The sequence below is a fragment of the Miniopterus natalensis genome, chromosome 7 (genome assembly GCF_054644295.1).
Source record: "Miniopterus natalensis isolate mMinNat1 chromosome 7, mMinNat1.hap1, whole genome shotgun sequence".
Taxonomy (NCBI): Eukaryota; Metazoa; Chordata; class Mammalia; order Chiroptera; family Miniopteridae; genus Miniopterus; species Miniopterus natalensis.
In genome coordinates, this window is record NC_142087.1 from 44,493,069 (window position 1) to 44,511,306 (window position 18,238).

At 37.0% G+C, this 18,238-nt stretch overlaps 1 protein-coding gene across 1 annotated transcript; it reads left to right on the forward strand.

Annotated features, from left to right (window-relative positions):
• Window positions 1-770: 770 nt before the first annotated feature.
• Window positions 771-17,976, forward strand: RIOK3 (RIO kinase 3). Its single transcript, XM_016211520.2, has 13 exons — window positions 771-878; window positions 5,225-5,340; window positions 5,942-6,087; window positions 6,182-6,289; window positions 6,481-6,590; window positions 7,745-7,888; window positions 8,723-8,850; window positions 11,906-12,103; window positions 13,269-13,428; window positions 14,777-14,857; window positions 14,946-15,035; window positions 15,908-16,015; window positions 17,165-17,976. The coding sequence occupies exons 1-13, from the start codon at window positions 816-818 to the stop codon at window positions 17,270-17,272; spliced, it is 1,560 nt and encodes a 519-aa protein (XP_016067006.2). The 5' UTR covers window positions 771-815; the 3' UTR covers window positions 17,273-17,976.
• Window positions 17,977-18,238: the final 262 nt, after the last annotated feature.

Sequence of the window (18,238 nt, forward strand, 5' to 3'; positions counted from 1 at the left end):
GAATCTACCTCTCAGGAATATTCTGAGGACTGAGGAGTTAATCCAGTACTTTGAACAGTGCATGAATATATAAGTGAAATGTAATGCTTAGCTATTTTTACCCGGTCACTGTATGAGGCTCTCTCTACAAAATACCGAATCAAAATTTTTATTAGGCAGTCCTATTTATGCTCAACGTTATATAACACATTTTACAAATTTCCACGTTCCATGCCCCGCCTCCTAATGAAAAACGGAATTAACAATATCCGATCGTCTTCCTCAGTCTCCCTCGGCTGTACAAGCCTGCCACTTTGTCTTCCATTCCATCCCAGTTTAGAATGAACCCGGAAAATAACGGAGAGGGAGCGCTTCGTTTGCTTGTTTATTTATAGTCCACGCGGTCTAATTCCGATGAGTAGTTCCAGCGGCTGTCTGGCCGGGTCAAGAACGACGGAAGGGAAAGGCGGTGGGGGGACGGAGCAGAGCCCGGCCGGACGAGCCCCACCCGGCCTCTGCCCCGCCCAGCAGCGGGCGCCCGGAGGAGCGGCCGGAAGTGCGGCCCTCCGGGGGCGGGCAGAGGTGACTTAAGGCGGAGCCCGGGGCGCTGGCCAATCGGAAGCGACGGTCCCAGCGGACGGGGCGGAAGAGAAGAGGTCTAATTCCGGACGCGGCGGCGGACGCCGCCGCCATCTGTCACCTCAGCTCCGGCACCAGCACCAGTACCAGCACCAGCACCCCGTCGCCCCTGCTCCGCCTCCTGTCTCCCCGGCAGAGGCTGCTTCCCGGTCCTGTCATCTCTCTGCTCTGTCCTCGGTGCTGTCTTCTTCCCCTACATGGATCTGGTCGGAGTATCATCGCCCGAACCCGGGCCGGCAGCGGCCTGGGGCCCCAACAAGGTGAGTTTCGGTCGGGGCAAATACACCTACCTTGGTCACCTGCGCTGGTCGTGTCGGAGAGCCCGCAGAGGGTGGCAGGCGCCGAGGCGGCTCCGCAGGCGACCTGGGAAGTTCTGGGCGAGATCCCGGCGACCTCGGAAAGCGGAGCGGGGCGGGACGGCCGGGGTGGGAGTGGAAGAGGCGGGGAGGGGGCTCGGGCAGGCGGGGAGGGGGCTCAGGCTGCCGGAGACTTGGGGTCTTTCTCTAGGTCTGCCCCTTGCTCTCTCAAACTTTGTAGCACATTTGTGGGCGGGACTCGCTTACTGTCTCTAAGGCAGTGACGTTTTAGGGAAAACTGCACGGGCTTGTTTTTCACGGGTCGAGTGAGTCAGCCCAGTAACGCAGGAAGCCCGACAGAAAGGTGATTCCTTCATTTCACAAGTATGGTTATACTACTTAGGCAATTTCTTGTTTTTTAAATACTAGAAGATAAGCCCAGGGTCACCTTTTCTCCACAGGCTAATACTGAAGTGTACTCGACATAGTGTAAAACGGTTATGAATTCTTATCGGCCTCGGCGGTAACATTTAAGCTTTTTCCTATAATGGCCGACTCTTACGTATATCTCACACTTCACATTTGGTTTCTGGATTTCAGGCTGCTCCTTTTCATGGTACTTTCACTAGAAGGATGAAAAGATTCTTCTGCCACTTTATTGAGGGTTTGCTTGAAAATAAGAGTGCTTCAACTGGGATTTTGTGTTCCTCAAATTAAAGTTGTTAAGGAATCCAACTTTTTTAGCTTTATAATTGTTCTTCATATGCCAACATAGAACTTGTTTTTCGTGGAAAGGGTCACTTGTTAACCTTACTGGATCTTCAGGTGAGGTCTTAACAGAAAAGGGGGAAATAATTAGCTACTAAGTAAAAGTAAAATTAATTTTATGGAGTTCTCATACAATTGTCGGGAGAATCTAAGGTATTCCGTTGGCAATTGTGGTTACACCTACATGTTATTGTGTATTTTTTTTCTACTAACACCTTGTTTTCAAGTCCAAGATCAGTAGACATAAAAGGGCAAAGTCAGTAGGCAGATACTAATGAATATGTACTTTACATGTTAAATTCCTCCAGTTAAGCATCTACAGTGGTTTGTAAAAATGTCAAATGAGACATACTTTGCTCAATTACCTAACCTTAGAACAAATTTTACTTACAAAACTAATTCAATAACGAAGTGCTTGATATCAGTCATATTTTTATTTAAGTATACATCATCAAATTTTATTTTTATCATTCAACAACAAAAACCGCCCTGGGTTTATGGATATTCCATTGGGAAGATAGCATTTCACAGGCAAAAAAAATTAGAATCTGCTGCAAGTTTTTTGTTGTTTTTTTTTTGTTTTGTTAATCCTCACCTGAGGATATTTTTTCCGTTGACTGTTGGAGAGATTGGAAGGAACAGACAGAGGGAGGGAGGGGGAGAGAGACAGAAACATAGAACACATAGATTGGTTGCCTCCCTGCATGCGTCCCCACCCGAGGCTGGGGGTCAAACCTACAACCCAGGTACGTGCCTTTGACGTGCAATTGAACCCATGGGCCAGAGGGCTGAAGCTCTAACCACACCACCAGGGCAAAATGCTGCAAGTTTTACTTAATCCTTTCCTTCTCTAACTTCTGGGAAAACAAGTGATTATGGAAGTGTACATGGAGGAGGTAGAGTTTTGGGGAAGGTCTTGAAAAATGGATAGAATGTTAAAGGCCACTGATTCTCAACTTTTCAGTCGAAACTTCTTTACATTCTTAAAAATCATTGAGGACCCCAGAGAACTTTCGTTTATATTGGTTTTTGCTATTGATATTTGTCCTATAAACTGCAAAATCAAAAAATGTTTATTAAGTGATTTCACAGTCATAATGTTAATAAAAAATAACATGTTTATATTTAAAATTTTTTCCAAAACAAAAAAAAATTAGTGAAGAGAGTAATATTGTTTTACATTTTTGCAAGTCTTTTTAATGTCTGATTCAATAGAAGACAGCTGAGCCCTAGCTGGGTGGTTCAGTTGGTTGGAGCATTGTCCCATATACCAAAAGGCTGTGGATTCAATTTCTGGTCAGAGCACATACCTAGGTTTCCTTTTGGCACATATTGAGTAAATGCTTGAGTTCCTCTTTATGTCTGAAGCTCTTTGCTGGGCTCTGATAATGAAAACACCCTGCCTTTCAAGGGGCTATTGCTTGCTGTGTTGTGGTTGATGCATTAACTAATACAGTGAGTGGTCCTGCTCACACAGTACACAGTGGTATGGAAACACAAAGGAATGGATAGAAATTGAGACAGCCTAACGGAGGAGGTGTAATTTAATTGGGGGAAAGAGATAAAGAAGAAAAAGCATGTGTGAAGGTGTGAAAGTATGCCACATTTGGCATATAATTAAGTGTTGCTTAAGCGTAGGGTAATGAGGGTAATTGAGACTGTAAAGTTAAATTAGGTCAAGTTTTGAAGAACATTTATTGCTGAGGAATTTGTATTTTAGATTGCAGGCAGTACAGCAGTTTGCTTCTCATATCCCAAGACAAGATGATTAGGGAAGCAGTATAGCAAAATACTAAGAGGGTAGTCTCTTAAGTCCTACTGCCTTCATTCAAATTTCAGCACTTCTATTGAAAAAAAAACCAAAAAACTTTCCTGTGTCTCAGTTTCTAAATCTTTAAAATAGGGATGATACTGCATCTGCTCAATTGTTGTGTGACTTTAATCCATATAAGTTATGTATATTTAGCCACGTGACTCAAATATAGTGAATTATGTCTTTTATTTTACTATTAGTCATTGCAAAATGTGATTGAGAATTCTGAGTTAGAGAATACACTTATTTGCCTTTTGGAACCTGGACTTTGAAACTGATCAGACTAAGCATTTCTAGGCAGCATTATGTCTTCGACCCTAGAGGGTTTAGGAAGAAGTCAGCAAAGTCATGTGGCCAAAAGATTAGCTATATTCTCTAGATTACTGAGAGATTCAAGATTCCAGATCTCAAACTCCTCACCAGGAGAGTCACACAAGACCTTGAGGAAGCCTCCCTGTTATCACCAGGTCAGTTCTGCAATAGGCTAGTATAGGTATGTGCTGAGAACTGCGTAGTCTCATCAGTCTCAGGGTGAGACTAGATAAAACTTGATTCTGATTCACGTAGGCATAGCTGTCATTTATTACCCTGAAGTGTTCCACCCTAACAGCCTGAACGAAGTAAATTCCTGACCCTCAGTGCTATGGAACCTGAACAAGGGTCAGTTGCCCAGTTGTCCTCAGAGTCACGCCAACAAGCCCTTAGGCCAGCTAGAGATCCTTTACTGGCTAAACTTGATTAAACAGTTTTGTCTGGCTAAAGCATATCATGTGCTATGTTCTAATTTAGATACTCAGTAGTAGTTAAGGAATGAGTTTGGACTTTATCCTAAAGACAGTGAGAAACAGTAAAACAATGAAAGAGCTTTAAGTAAGGAAACTGGATCAATCAAATCTGCATTTTAGAAAAACTGTTGTGTTGTGGTGTGCTGACTGGAAATGAAGTGCTGGAAGCAGAAAGATTAGTTAGGAGGCTCTTACAGTAGCTTGGTCATGGGAGGGTGATAACGAGGTGTAGGATCTTGGAAGGGGAGCTGGGCAAGTTCAGGAGATATCTAGACATCTTATTCAATATGGATGGTCCTAATCACTAGACTACCAAATGTAATCACTTGCTGTTGCTAAGTAAAGCTTGTTCCCTCAAATATTAAGAATTGTGAAATATCCCCACAGTTTGTATTTCAAGAAGGCCGAGATAGTGATGTTACTGAGGAAGGCTGACTGGTTAGCGACCTAAGAAGAGTCTCACAGAATATCGCTGCTATAGTGATATTGTTTCAAGACTATTTTTCAACTTCTGAAGTTCAGAAATAGAGTTTTTATTGTTTGTCATTATTTTGTTTTAGGATATCCCAGGATGTCTTGAGAGAGACTGACACACTTTTTACATGTAGAAGACTTACTGCTTAAATTAGAATGAAGTATAACTTCCAAGTGGGCTTGAATTGTGCAGTTGATAGAGTCTATTCCTATAAGAGATTTTACATGGGAAGCTAAATTATAAGTAGAAGATTGCTTGGTGAGCATGGACTTGGAACAACTAAAAAGGACACACCGATTTGAACTGGGAGATATTTTTACTTTGGGTTGATTTAACTAGTTATTTGAACTGGGAGATATTTTTACTTTGGGTTGATTTAACTAGTTTAATTCTCAAAATATAGCTTTATTTCCAAGTTTGGGAGGTATTCATTATTATTAATTGAATTGTCCTTTTTCTTTTTTAATAGTGTCCATGGGCTACCCCTCAAAATACAGTATCTTGTTCTTTGGCTGATGTAATGAGTGAACAGTTGGCTAAAGAGTTGCAATTAGAAGAAGAAGCTGCCACTTTTCCTAAAGTTGTGTAAGTAAAATTCAGAAAGAATCTATTTTGACTAGCAGCTTATTATAACAAAATTTTAGGATTTGATCAGTGATTGTCATCACAAATAATTAAGAAATACATTTAGAAAAGCAGTGTGTAGAAAAAGCACCATACTGGAAGTCCATTGATATTTGAGATTTGGTCCTGATTCTGTGATGAGTTTTCAGTATTACTTTGGGCAAACCACTCTGTTTCTCTGGGGTTTAGTTATTGCAACAATTGAACCTGATGGTCTCCAAATTGTCAAATAATGTCTTAATCAAATGTCTGCAGTTTATTTTTTTTGTATAGATATTATCTCTCTTTTGATCAGAACAAATGAATTCTGGGTCTTAGTGTGGATTTTATTATATACCCTTTAGCTTTCTCTCAGAGCATTCTTAGTCCTAGTTGGTGCTCTCACAGGTTTCTGCCATTAATTAGAGGGTGGCTGGGCAGGAGAGGTGCTTTGGTAAAGTTTGTCCCTATTGTTTCTTTAGTACAATTTTTAACAATGAAAAAGCACATCCTACTCTCATAATTGGTAGCATCTATTTACATAAGCACAGTATATTAGTTTGTATTGCCTTATTTTGAATAGTGTTGCTGAAGGACCATTTATTATTGGAGAAAACACTGATACTTCCAGCGACCTAATGCTGGCTCAGATGTTACAGATGGAATTTGACAGAGAATATGATGCACAGCTTAGGCGTGAAGAAAAAAAATTCAATGGAGATAGCAAAGGTACTATGACCTCATTGTAACAACTGCATTGGGTGGTAGAAAATGCTTGTGAAGTGCTCCTAAATAAGTCTTCAAACTCTTTTTGCCTTTTAAGTTTCCATTTCCTTTGAAAATTATCGAAAAGTACATCCTTATGAAGACAGTGATAGCTCTGAAGATGAAGTTGACTGGCAGGATACTCGTGATGATCCCTATAGACCAGGTATCAATGCTTTTATTTGATGGGGACATAGGAAGACTTAAGTTTTCCAATGAATCCTTACATTTTATATTTATCTTTGAGTCGAGTTTGGTGATTTACTGTTAGATTCAGGTATCTTTTCAGACAATACTGAATTCAGCAATTTAGTCTTTGCTATTTTTACATACTTGGCTTGTCTTAATTGCCTTTAGCAAAACCAGTTCCTACTCCCAAAAAGGGTTTTATTGGAAAAGGAAGAGACATCACCACCAAACATGATGAAGTAGTATGTGGGAGAAAGAATACAGCCAGAATGGAAAATGTAAGTTACAGAAAGTATTATCTCTGAGTTGAGAATTTTATTGGAATAAGTTAAAACCATGGGATTCTAAATACAATATCTTAAATTTCTAAAAATAGCTTTTGTTCTTTCTAAAGATGTTTTAGATTATAATGTGGCAATATCATTGAAAACTCTTAGCCACTAATGAGAATACAATGTACTGCAGAATAAAATTCTACAATATTAAGAAAAATAGTTTGTATTGATTCTAAAATTAAGAAGATCTTAGGAAAGTAGTATTTATTTTTCAGCATATTATTTTTCATAAAATAGCACTCCTACCCAAGAACAGATAACACTGGTGATTTGGGGATAAGAATGGGAGCAAGAAATACTTTCTACTATATCCCCTTTTATACTTTTTACATTTTTTATCTTATGCCTGAACTTCCCGAAAAGTCAGAAATAAAATGTAACTCTAAAAAAATAGGAAAAGGGAAAAAATATCATTTTTCCTCTTTCATAAATACTTTGGTTAATATAAAACATTTAGATCTGAGGACACAAATACTTGTTAAGAAGACCTATTAATTCTAAAAACAGTCCAGATCTGACTTTAGAACAGCCCCGTCTAATAGCACTTTCTGTGGTAGTAGAAATGTTTTATATCTATACTATCTAATATTAGCCATATTTGACAATTGAAATTTGGATGTTGTAATTGAGAACTAAATTTTTTGTTTTAATTAATTTAACTTTAAACATAATTGTCATGGTGTTGGCATAGCTTGCTATACTAACCCACTCCTCAGAAATAATTAATTATGAAATTATATTTCTTTGGTAAGATTTGGTGTAGTCTTCAAAATATAATGTGTCCTTTGATGTAAAAGCAAGGTACAAAGTATATGCTGAAATGTTTTTAGATGTGATTGGATGTTTTCTGTGCATAGAATAAAATTAACCTCCTCCTTTGGGTTGTAGTTTTTTAAACAGCCTTGCTCTCCTTTCTGTTGGGTTTATTAGAGAGTCATTTTATTTTTTTCTCTGTAATACCTATGGGTTCCACTTTCATAGCCTGATCATTTATTGAGTAGGAAACCTATTTCAAGTAAAGACTGATCTCATTTTTTGTTTTTACTGGCCCCATTTTAAAGTATTCAGATGCTAATAATTCTTCTTCTTTTTGGCAGTTTGCACCAGGATTTCAAGTAGGAGATGGAATCGGAATGGATTTAAAACTATCAAACCACGTTTTCAATGCTTTAAAACAACATGCCTACTCAGAAGAACGTCGAAGCGCCCGCCTCCATGAGAAAAAAGAACATTCTACTGCAGTAAGTAATCTTACATTTTTTTCTGTTTGATTTTTTTTTTTATGAGATTGGTTTTTCAAATCAAAGGTGTAAATAAAACCCAACTTGTTTTGCTTATTAGACTTTTCAGATTTAATGTAATGGTTATTAATCACTTATTTAAAACTAATATTTTAGTGGTCATAATTTGAACTGTATAGTTTATATTGCATATTAATGTTCTAAGATTTTAAAGAAATTTGACATTTGTAATAATTTACAAGTCTCTGATGTTTTATATGAATGAAAACTGTCAAATATCATGAAAATAATTTTTAAACCTTTAGAAAAATAAACTAATTATAAGTACACTGGGAGAACTGTTTAAACTATGGAGATAAAAAAGATTTTGACTAAACTAATGTCTGACTTCTAATAATTCTTTTATATATTCATCTACAAAGACAGAGTTAAAGTTACAGGAATGAATTGTATCTTGACGCTACTCTTTTTTTTAAGTATTTATTTTTAAAAATTATATTTATTTTTTAAAAAATTGATTAGAGAGACAGAGAGAAACACCAATGATGAGAGAATCATTGATCGGCTGCCTCTGCATGCCCCCTACTGGGGATTGAGCCTGCAACCCCAGCATGTGCCCTGACCTGGAATCAAACCGTGACCTCCTGGTTCATGGGTCAGTGCTCAACCACTGAGCAACACTGGCTGGGCTTGAGGCTACTCTTAAGAGTCTGTTTGTTATAAGTAAGTAATAAAGGTTTTAAAAAGTATATATTTTGAATGTTTGATATTAGAAATGGCTCAGAAAGTGTTATATGATAAACATTTTCATTTATAGTGCTTTATCTCTTGCAGGAAAAAGCAGTTGATCCTAAGACACGTTTACTTATGTATAAAATGGTCAACTCTGGAATGTTGGAGACAATCACTGGCTGCATTAGTACAGGAAAGGAATCTGTTGTCTTTCATGCGTATGGAGGGAGGTAAATGAGCAAAATACAATACCATCATGTCAGTAAAAGTTTAGCCCCTTCTCCCCAATATGAGTGGGTTTTTACAAAATTAAAGTTAATGCGGCATGGAAAGCAAAATAATTTAAAAAGTATTATTACTGAAAATCTGGACACTATAAGGATGTAGAAAGAAAAACATACTCATCTTAATCCCACCATCGGGTGATAACCATTAATTTTGTGTAGACTCCTTTAGTCTTTTTTCTGTGCATATACTTTCTACTTTATTGTAATCATACTGTATCATATAGGCAGCTATAAGTAACAGAGCAAAATTCGAACCTGTGTTTGTCTAAACATTTTTGCATGGGTTTTGAGACATGGGGCCTTTCAGTACCAGGTCTGAGGGGACATGCTTCATCAGTCACTGATTCTTCCCCTTGCAACTCTGATTCTTACTTTAAGAAATACCATCTTTCTGGCTCGGCTGGCATGGCTCAGTGGTTGAGTGTCAACCTATGAACCAGGAGGTTAAAGTTCGATTCCTGGTCAGGGAACATGCCTAGTTTCAGGCTTGATCCCCAGTAGGGGGACATGCAGGAGGCATCTGATTAGTAACTCTCATCATTGATGTTTCTCTCTCTCTCTCTCCCTCTCCCTTCCTTTCTCTCAAGGCAATAAAAACATATTTAAGGAAAAAAGAAATACCAGCTTTCAGTAATGCTTACATTATTTAAGAAAACGTGTTAGAGGTCTTATGCTGTTTAGATCTTACCCACTTCACTTTTATTACAAGGGCTTCGATGAATAAAGAACTGCACAAGGAAGAGAAATGTTTTTTTAAAAGTGGAGCTTGTTTAGAGAACATGCCAGGAATATGAAATCATCTGGTTATTTACTGTCAAAATTACAGCAAGGCTTACTAGCTCAGCTATCCCTTTACCTTAATGTTGTTTACAAACAAAAATGTTAAAATAGATTACAAAGTTATTCTAGTTTTTTTAGGTTTAGAAAGTTATTTACTATGTACTTAAGGTGATTTAAACAATTATTGATCAAGTCCTTACCTCAGGTTTTCTTTTCTTTTTTTAATTTTTGTTATTGATTTTAGCGGGGGAGGGGGCAAGGGAGAGAGATATCAATTTGTTGTTTCACTTACTTATGCATTCATTGGTTGATTCTTGTATGTGCCCTGACCAGGGATTGAACCCACAAAATTGGCGTATCGGGACAACGTTCTAATCAACTGAGCTACCTTGCCAGGGCAGGTTTTCCTAACTATTTAGTCTCCCTTTCTAGATGAGATATACACATATAATTGTATATCAAATTACACTGTTAAGTTCCAAAAAGAAAAGGGTAAAAATGAATGTTAGGATAAAATAGTTTAACATTTTTCAAGCTATATAATCTGGAGCAAGTTACTAACCCTCATTTATAAAATGACCTTTGCCTCATAGGATTTTTGTGGGGATAAATGAGGGTACTTGACTATACCTGGTATATGGTAATCTTAATAAAAATTTCTTTCTTTCTTCAAGCTTTGTTGCCCTCTTTCCAAATTTATTTGAGGGTACCCTAAGACCATGCACAAATTATTTAAAATGAAAGATTACTTGTGGTAGAAATTAAAAAGTTCACAGAAAGGATTAAAATGAAAAGTATTCTTCATCTTACCAACTCTAGCCCCATAGATCTTTTCTCTAAAGATAACTACTATTAACAATTTTTACTCTAATCTTCCAGAAATTTGTATGCATCTATTCCTTATTTTGTTAATATAAAAAAGATTATACTCTTATATTCAGGATCTTAGTTTTCCTGTACTATATCTTAGATCCTTCTATATTACTGGCTTACATTACCCCATTTTTATGGTTGTACATACCATTGTGTGAATATATATGAGTATCCTTGTATATCTACCTTCGTGTGCTTTTGCCAATATATCCTTAAGCCAAATTCCTAACACTGAAATTGCTGGGGCAAAGACTATATGCATGCATTCGGAAAACCTACTTTATTATGTAACAGACTTTCAGCTTTAACGGACACCCCCTTGCCTGAATTAGTCCATTATATTGAGGTTTTATTGTACTTGTAAGTTAGCAAAACTAGAAAGCATTTTGTTTTCTACAGCTGGGAGTAAATACTTTTAAAAGTTTATATTAGTTTTCTCTGCTACATAATAAATTACCACAATCTTAGCAGCTTAAAAGTAAAACACTCATTTAGTATCTCATAGTTTTAGTTGATCAGAAGTTTGGGCAGGCATGGCTTATCTGGGCTCTGCTCAGGGTCTCACAGGGCTATAAGCTAGGCTGTAATCCTTTCTGGAACTTGGGTCCTGTTCCCTTGGTACAGTGCAGTTCCTTGCAGCTATGGGACTGAGGTCTCTACTTTATTGCTGGCTATCAGGTGGGGGCTGCTCTCAGCTTCTAAAGGCCCCTGCAGTTCCTGATTGTGTAGCCCTTTCACATAGAAGGTGACTTCTTCAAAGGCAGTAGGAGAATCTCTCCTTCATTCAGCTAAGACTTGAGTCTTAACGGAATGTAATCCTGGGAATGACTAGGCCATCACCTTTGCCATATAATGTAACCTAATGAAGCGAGTGGCTATGCCACCTACACTCAAGGGAAGGGGATTATTCAGAGTGTGTATACCTGGGGCTGGGATCTTTGGATCTTGGGGGCCATTTTAGAATTCTGCTTACCACAGAATTGTTCTGGTTTCTATTACTCTCAGGTTGACCTTGTAATCAACAATTAATTGAATAGGTACTTGTGCTAGATTTTTCAGGGCATAAAGTGTAACACGTTTTCTACTCAAAGAGCTTATGATACAGCCAAGAGGAAAACATTACAGTAAGAATTGTTATGGTCAATAAAAGATAATTATGTAATAGAGTGCAGCTGTATAAGTGAGACTTTGTAGTGTGGGACAGGAATAGAGAACAGAGCAAGATTCTTGCTAGTCATGTTTAGAGAAAGTAGATCTATCCATGTGTCACAGAATCTTTATTTTGAAATTGTTTTACTTGTGAGCTCACAACTTATACTGACTTAATTTTTTTTCTTCCATTTAGCATGGAAGATGAGAAGGAATATTGTAAATTTATACCTACAGAATGTGCCATCAAGGTATTTAAAACAACCCTTAATGAGTTTAAGAACCGTGACAAATATATTAAAGATGATTTCAGGTTTAAAGATCGCTTCAGTAAACTAAATCCACGTAAGATCATCCGAATGTGGGCAGAAAAAGAAATGCACAATCTCACCAGGTAAAGAAAATCATGGTGCTAGAAGTAATCTTGAGTAATTACCTTTTTGTATTAGGCCTGTTTAAGCCAGGCAAAAAAAATCTATGCTTTCTTTTTAATTCATTTGCAGAAATTATGGAAGGCCTTGAAATTCTGGTGTTTGATGAGGCTTTATATAAAAAACATTTCCATACATATAAATATGAATTCATATTTTCAGGATAAATGAAGCCATTTTCTGCCTAAGATATTTTGTCATATATCTAAATGCTATCTTTTTTCGTCTCCCAATTAGGATTAGTATAAAAAATGATTTCCCTTTTTTTGTTTCAGAAAATGTTTATTACATGTAATGTTTGTTAATTTGGTGGGGGTGGAGTCTTACCAGTCAAATTGCATTTTGCTTTAATTTATTATTGTTTCTCAATTCTCTAAGCAGAATTTATCAAGGAATCTGTTTTATCAGCCAAGTAACTTAGTAATAATCTTTCTCATTAATAAACCTCATATTGTATTCTTACTGAAAGCTTAATTTTAGTTTATTTTTTTCTAAAGATGTTTGCTTTCAAATGTAATATTCATATTTATTAGTTATAAAATTCTTCTACTTAATAGGACTAAACATAGAATAATTTCCTAAGAGATATTGCTGGCCTCCAGTTTCTTCTGTATTACTGAGATCTCACCTCTGCCTTTCTTAAAATTCTTCAACAGCCCCTGTAGTCTTTAGTGTAAAGTTCAAAGCCCTTTTGTGATGCGGAGCCTACCTCTCTCTGTAGCCTCAACCCACATTGCCCTTCTTCCTATTCAGAATCCCTCTGTGTTGATTTATATACTTTCCCCAAATGGATTGTGCTCTTGAACACCTCTTTGCATTTCTACAAGCTGCTTCCAACCTTAGACCAGCATTTCCTCACACTGTCTTAATCTGGCTAATTCCCATTTGCCCAGTTTTCCTTGATGTTGTGTGCTCCCATAGCTCCTATCCCCATTTCTGCCAGTGCACGGACCACAATGCACTGTAATCATCTCCTCACCTGTCTTGTCATTTCCACCATTCCATGTGCATTCCCACATCTACAGGGTAAAATATGCCAGCTCATTGCAGGCCCTTGATAGATATATTTTGAATGAGTAAAACATTTTCTCCAGATCTTTACATTCTTGATCATTTCTTTCTGTATAGAATGCAGAAAGCTGGAATTCCTTGTCCAGCAGTTGTGCTACTCAAGAAACACATTTTAGTTATGTCTTTTATTGGTCATGATCAAGTTCCAGCCCCTAAATTGAAAGAAGTAAAGCTCAGTAGTGAAGAAATGAAAGAAGCCTACTATCAAACTCTTCACGTAAGTTGTGCCTTTGAAAGCATTTGCACACCAACTTTAAAAATATTTCTTCTAAATTTTAAAAGTTTCCTAAGATAGTACCATTTTGTGGTGATATAATGACAAACTGAAGTTTGTGAAAGAATGTTAACATTGACGAGTTATCTTTATACCACTATGTGTGTGTCTTGAGTCGTTTTAGAGAAATAGACTTTGAAGCAAGTGAAGGCTCCATTGTAGCATCAGTGACAGAAGCATGAAGCTATTATTCACAAAACTTTATTTTGACATTACTACATTTAAGAGATGTAGTGCCTAATTGGTTTTTATGTTTTTTGAATGATAATGCTCTAACTGCAAAGAAATTACCTTTCCTTGTTGGGAAATTCAAAGGAAGCAGATTTGGACTCATTATAAAGTGCAGCTGGAAACTAAAGATGGTAGGGAGTGGTTTCTCCATCCGTGCAGGTGTTAGAGTTGGAAAGCACTTGTCAGGAATCTTGAGGAAGCTATGCTTCGGGACAGCAACTGAATTCAATCTGAGGTCCTACTAGCTTAAGAAAATGCCTCCAATATTGTTATTTTTCTGTATTAACTGAATAGTGGAGAAACATATGCTTTTTATACAGTCTCTGCATGGAGCTCATGGCATTCATCAGTTCATATGAATATAAAAGTGTTATACAAGTTAATTTTTTAAGATATAGTTAGGGAAATCCAACTTACTTTGCCTCCAATAGGACAACATTCGAAGGAAAATCAAATTACTTTTCTGGCTGCTTTTTTTTTTTTTTTTCTGGCTGGCAAAGAGATGAAGTAGTAATGTACTTTTCCTATTTGAATTATATTAAGGCTGGGAAGCAAAGCCTTAACACTGATTTCTACTATAAGGTTAGGGCTCACCATTGATAATGAACATATAATGCCACATAATTTATAAGAATATCTCTTTCGTACTATGTCTGGTAGGAAGTACTTTTTAACCTTGGAATTGTATACATCCCATAGAGGTCTCAGTGAGCCATTTGCTCTTTTATGAAGGGTAAGCCTAAGTATCCTCCTGGTTAGTGACCATGCACATGGCTGCTCTCTTACTCATGTGGAATCCAGGTCTGCCCCTTGGCCTCCTGACCTCATTGTTATCACATGGACAAGGAAGTAGAGTGTCACACACTCATCCCCTCCATTGTCTCACTGTTTCATGACCCCGCCTTAAAAAAAGAAAGCCGTCCTAGACTACAAAGAAGAAGTAAGCTCTAACTTAGTCTTGATTTTTCTGGATACTATTGGTGAGCATAGACATTTTAGTTGTATTGGTAAATTAGTATTGTTATTTCATTTCCTAAACGTCTGCCTTATCTTCTCACAGTTGATGCAGCAGTTATATAATGAATGCACGCTCGTACATGCTGACCTCAGTGAATATAACATGCTGTGGCATGCTGGGAAGGTGAGGAGCATATTTTGTTAATGTCCAGATTAAATGACTTGATGGAAATTACTGAAGGTAAATCACTGTATAATCTATATTTAAATAGGTTTGGTTGATCGATGTCAGTCAGTCTGTAGAACCAACCCATCCTCATGGCCTGGAGTTCTTGTTCCGTGACTGTAGGAATGTCTCACAGGTAGGCATGTAAACTAATAGTTTTTTTAATGGAATATAAGAGATTCATGTATTTTTCTCACTTCTAATAAAAGTAAGATATTCTTAGAAATTGAAGGAAGGGATTGGTTACTGGCTGCCTTCATGATAAAGATATAAAGATCAATTTGTCATTTTATTTTCAGCAAGAATTTGGTTATATGCCTCACATTTGGGCCACTGAATTATAGTTCCAATAGAGTAAATTTTTATCTTGGCTCCAAATATTTAAACAGTCCAGTAGACATTTAATACATGCACAATGCTTAAAGAGAGGCTTGCATATAGTAAGTCTGCATGTTTACTGTCATTGTTATTACCATTGAAAGGACACTAGTCATACTGGTACAGTGTCTGATCAGTGTTTCTGTGAGGCAAAGTAAACAGATCAGGAAGGGTAAAACTTAGCAGTCACAGAGTTGGGTCACATTTGTTTGCTATTTCTAAAGGAAATTAATTGTTAGCAATAGATTCAGATAGTAGTGTTCTTTCTGAATGATAGAATAACTTCATATTGGAAATAAGTTCTATGCCTGCTTGACAATTTTATTAGATTTAGTGAATACTTTGAATCTACACATTCAAAGCAATGCCAAACAGTTTTATAAACCACTCATTTTTATAGCTTTAGAAGGCGTAAACTTAATCCAGCTATAGACTGACTAACTCAGAAGACAGCACAGATGTGTAAGAGGACAGAGAACAAGTAGAACCTGAGCACAGTTAAACTGGAAGTGGGGAAACCTGTGGTTTAAAAATTGTGGGAGGAACTCAGTGGTGTCCTACAAGTATACTATTTCCTGTTTTTAGAGAACCTTGCTAATATCACTTACGTCCTTATATTTCTTTTACTAGTTTTTCCAGAAAGGAGGAGTAAAGGAAGCCCTTAGTGAACGAGAGCTCTTCAATGCTGTTTCAGGCTTAAACATTTCAGCAGATAATGAAGCTGATTTCTTGGCTGAGGTAAGCTTAGCTGTTTTTTCACCCTGCTGGTAATGGAGTACTGGCTATTGTAGATTACTGAAACTCAAAGCTAATTTTATCCCCCCTCCCCTCAAAAACAGAATTAATTTAAGATTTGTATTTTCTGGAAACATTTTTGGTCCTTTCTAGGCTTAAACCCTAAGATAGACATAGCAAAAACTCTTCTTTGAGGTTGAGATGGACAAATAACGCATTTCCAATACACTGTATTTCCCCTATCTTATGAAGTTAACTGGTGAACACTCTGAGTGATAACAAGAATTAGTAACACGTGGTCCCTGCTTTTAACTGAACAAAGAAAGTTAGTGGCCATTCTTAGAAATACCCAGTCATTATAACATGGATCTATATAGAACTAAAGAAAAAAAATCTCCCTCAGAGAAGGTCTCTTACAATTGAACAAAAACTAAAAAGTGAAACAGCAAATAATTCCCAACAATATACCAAAGCAGAAAACAGTTATTATGGAGTCTGTTCCAGAACTTCTGTATGACTTGAATTTGGAAAGCTGGATCTAAGACCAGAGAAGTACTAGAAAGATGGTAAATCCAGCTTCTAGCTCAGTATAGTTGCTAAGTAGGTGTTACTATTGTTGAACAAATGCTGGGAAATCCTTTTTCCTGTTCCCAGAAAGCTTTATAGAGTACACAGTAAGACATATCTTGATTTCATTTGCTAGCTTGATAAAGAACTAAATATTAACCCTCCTAGTATAGTCAAATAAAAAACATAGCCCGGCCGAGCGTGGCTCAGCGGTTGAGCATCGACCTAGGATCCAGGCAGTCGGGGTTTGATTCCCAGTCAGGGTACATGCCCAGGTTGCGGGCTGCAACCAATCAATGGTTCTCTCATCATTGATGTTTCTATCTCTCTCTCCCTCTCCTTTGCTCTCTCTGAGATCAATATAGATATATTAAAAACCAAAAACATACATGTATGTGTTATGCTGTAATATATGTATGTGACACACTCTAATATGTGTCATACTGTCATTCTGATTCAAGGCCATCATCATTAGGAGTGACCTTGTTTTAAGAGAGTAAACATACTGCCTCAATCTGAAGTATAGTTTCTGTGAAATAGGATTTTGACAGATGCATTCAATTTTAAATGGTATTCATTTTGTAGATAGAAGCTTTGGAGAAAATGAATGAAGATCATGTTCAGAAGAATGGAAGGAAAGCTGCTTCATTTTTGAAAGATGATGAAGGTCCTCCAGTTCCATGTGATGAATAGCACTAATACCCACAGCTTTCAGTGTTAACACAGCGGTAATTGCCAGCTGCCAATGCCAAACGAAGTTATGGGTGACTTGAAATACCGAACACGAGGAGTGTACAATGGTGCTTCTGTGCATTTTGCCCCTTGTAACCCATATGCCAGATGTGTGGAATTTTTAGCTTGGCATTGAGAGAATAAAATGTCACTACCTCTCATCTTATGAACAGGATAATATAATTCTTTAACAGCTAAAGGTTATCTGTTGAAATCAACCTGATTTTACAGGATTCGTGGTATAAAATGTTTTGATGATAATTTTTAAAAACTTAGGTAACATTTCCAGATATGGGAGGAAAGGACAGAAGTGTTTACAAGGGAGGCTTTTATTACAACATACTTGGTCTGATCACCTCCCTGTTTTGTGTTTCATCTTTCCTGAAATATTTTATTGGCCTGAAATTAGCCCTTCTCAGTTCTTTTTCCAGATTGTGACCATGATTCTAAAGGAAAATAATCTTCCTTTAGTAGGTGTTATAAATGGAAATCTGGTTTCAGAATGGCTGATGGAAACAGTCATAAGCAAAATACTTTTATTGGTACATTGTGAATATAAACTGAATTCTTTCCCATGTTTATATCCAAGAAAAGGCATTGTAGGTTTTTGAAATTTGTGTGTGTGTGTGTGTGTGTGTATGTGTGTGTATATATATATATATATATATATATATATGGGTGTATGTGTGTATATATATATATATATATATATATATATGTATATGTGTATCTTTGTAAGAACCATCCAAATTTTTAAAAATTAACTTTCATCATTTCTATATTTAGGTGAAATGGATAGAATGTAACTCATGGTGCAGCTGCTCTGCATTTATAATAAAAATGTAAAATATCTGGAAGGGCAGAAATAAGATTTAATCCTGTTTGACACATTTTAATGAAGTCAATGATACAAGTTCAGTTTACATT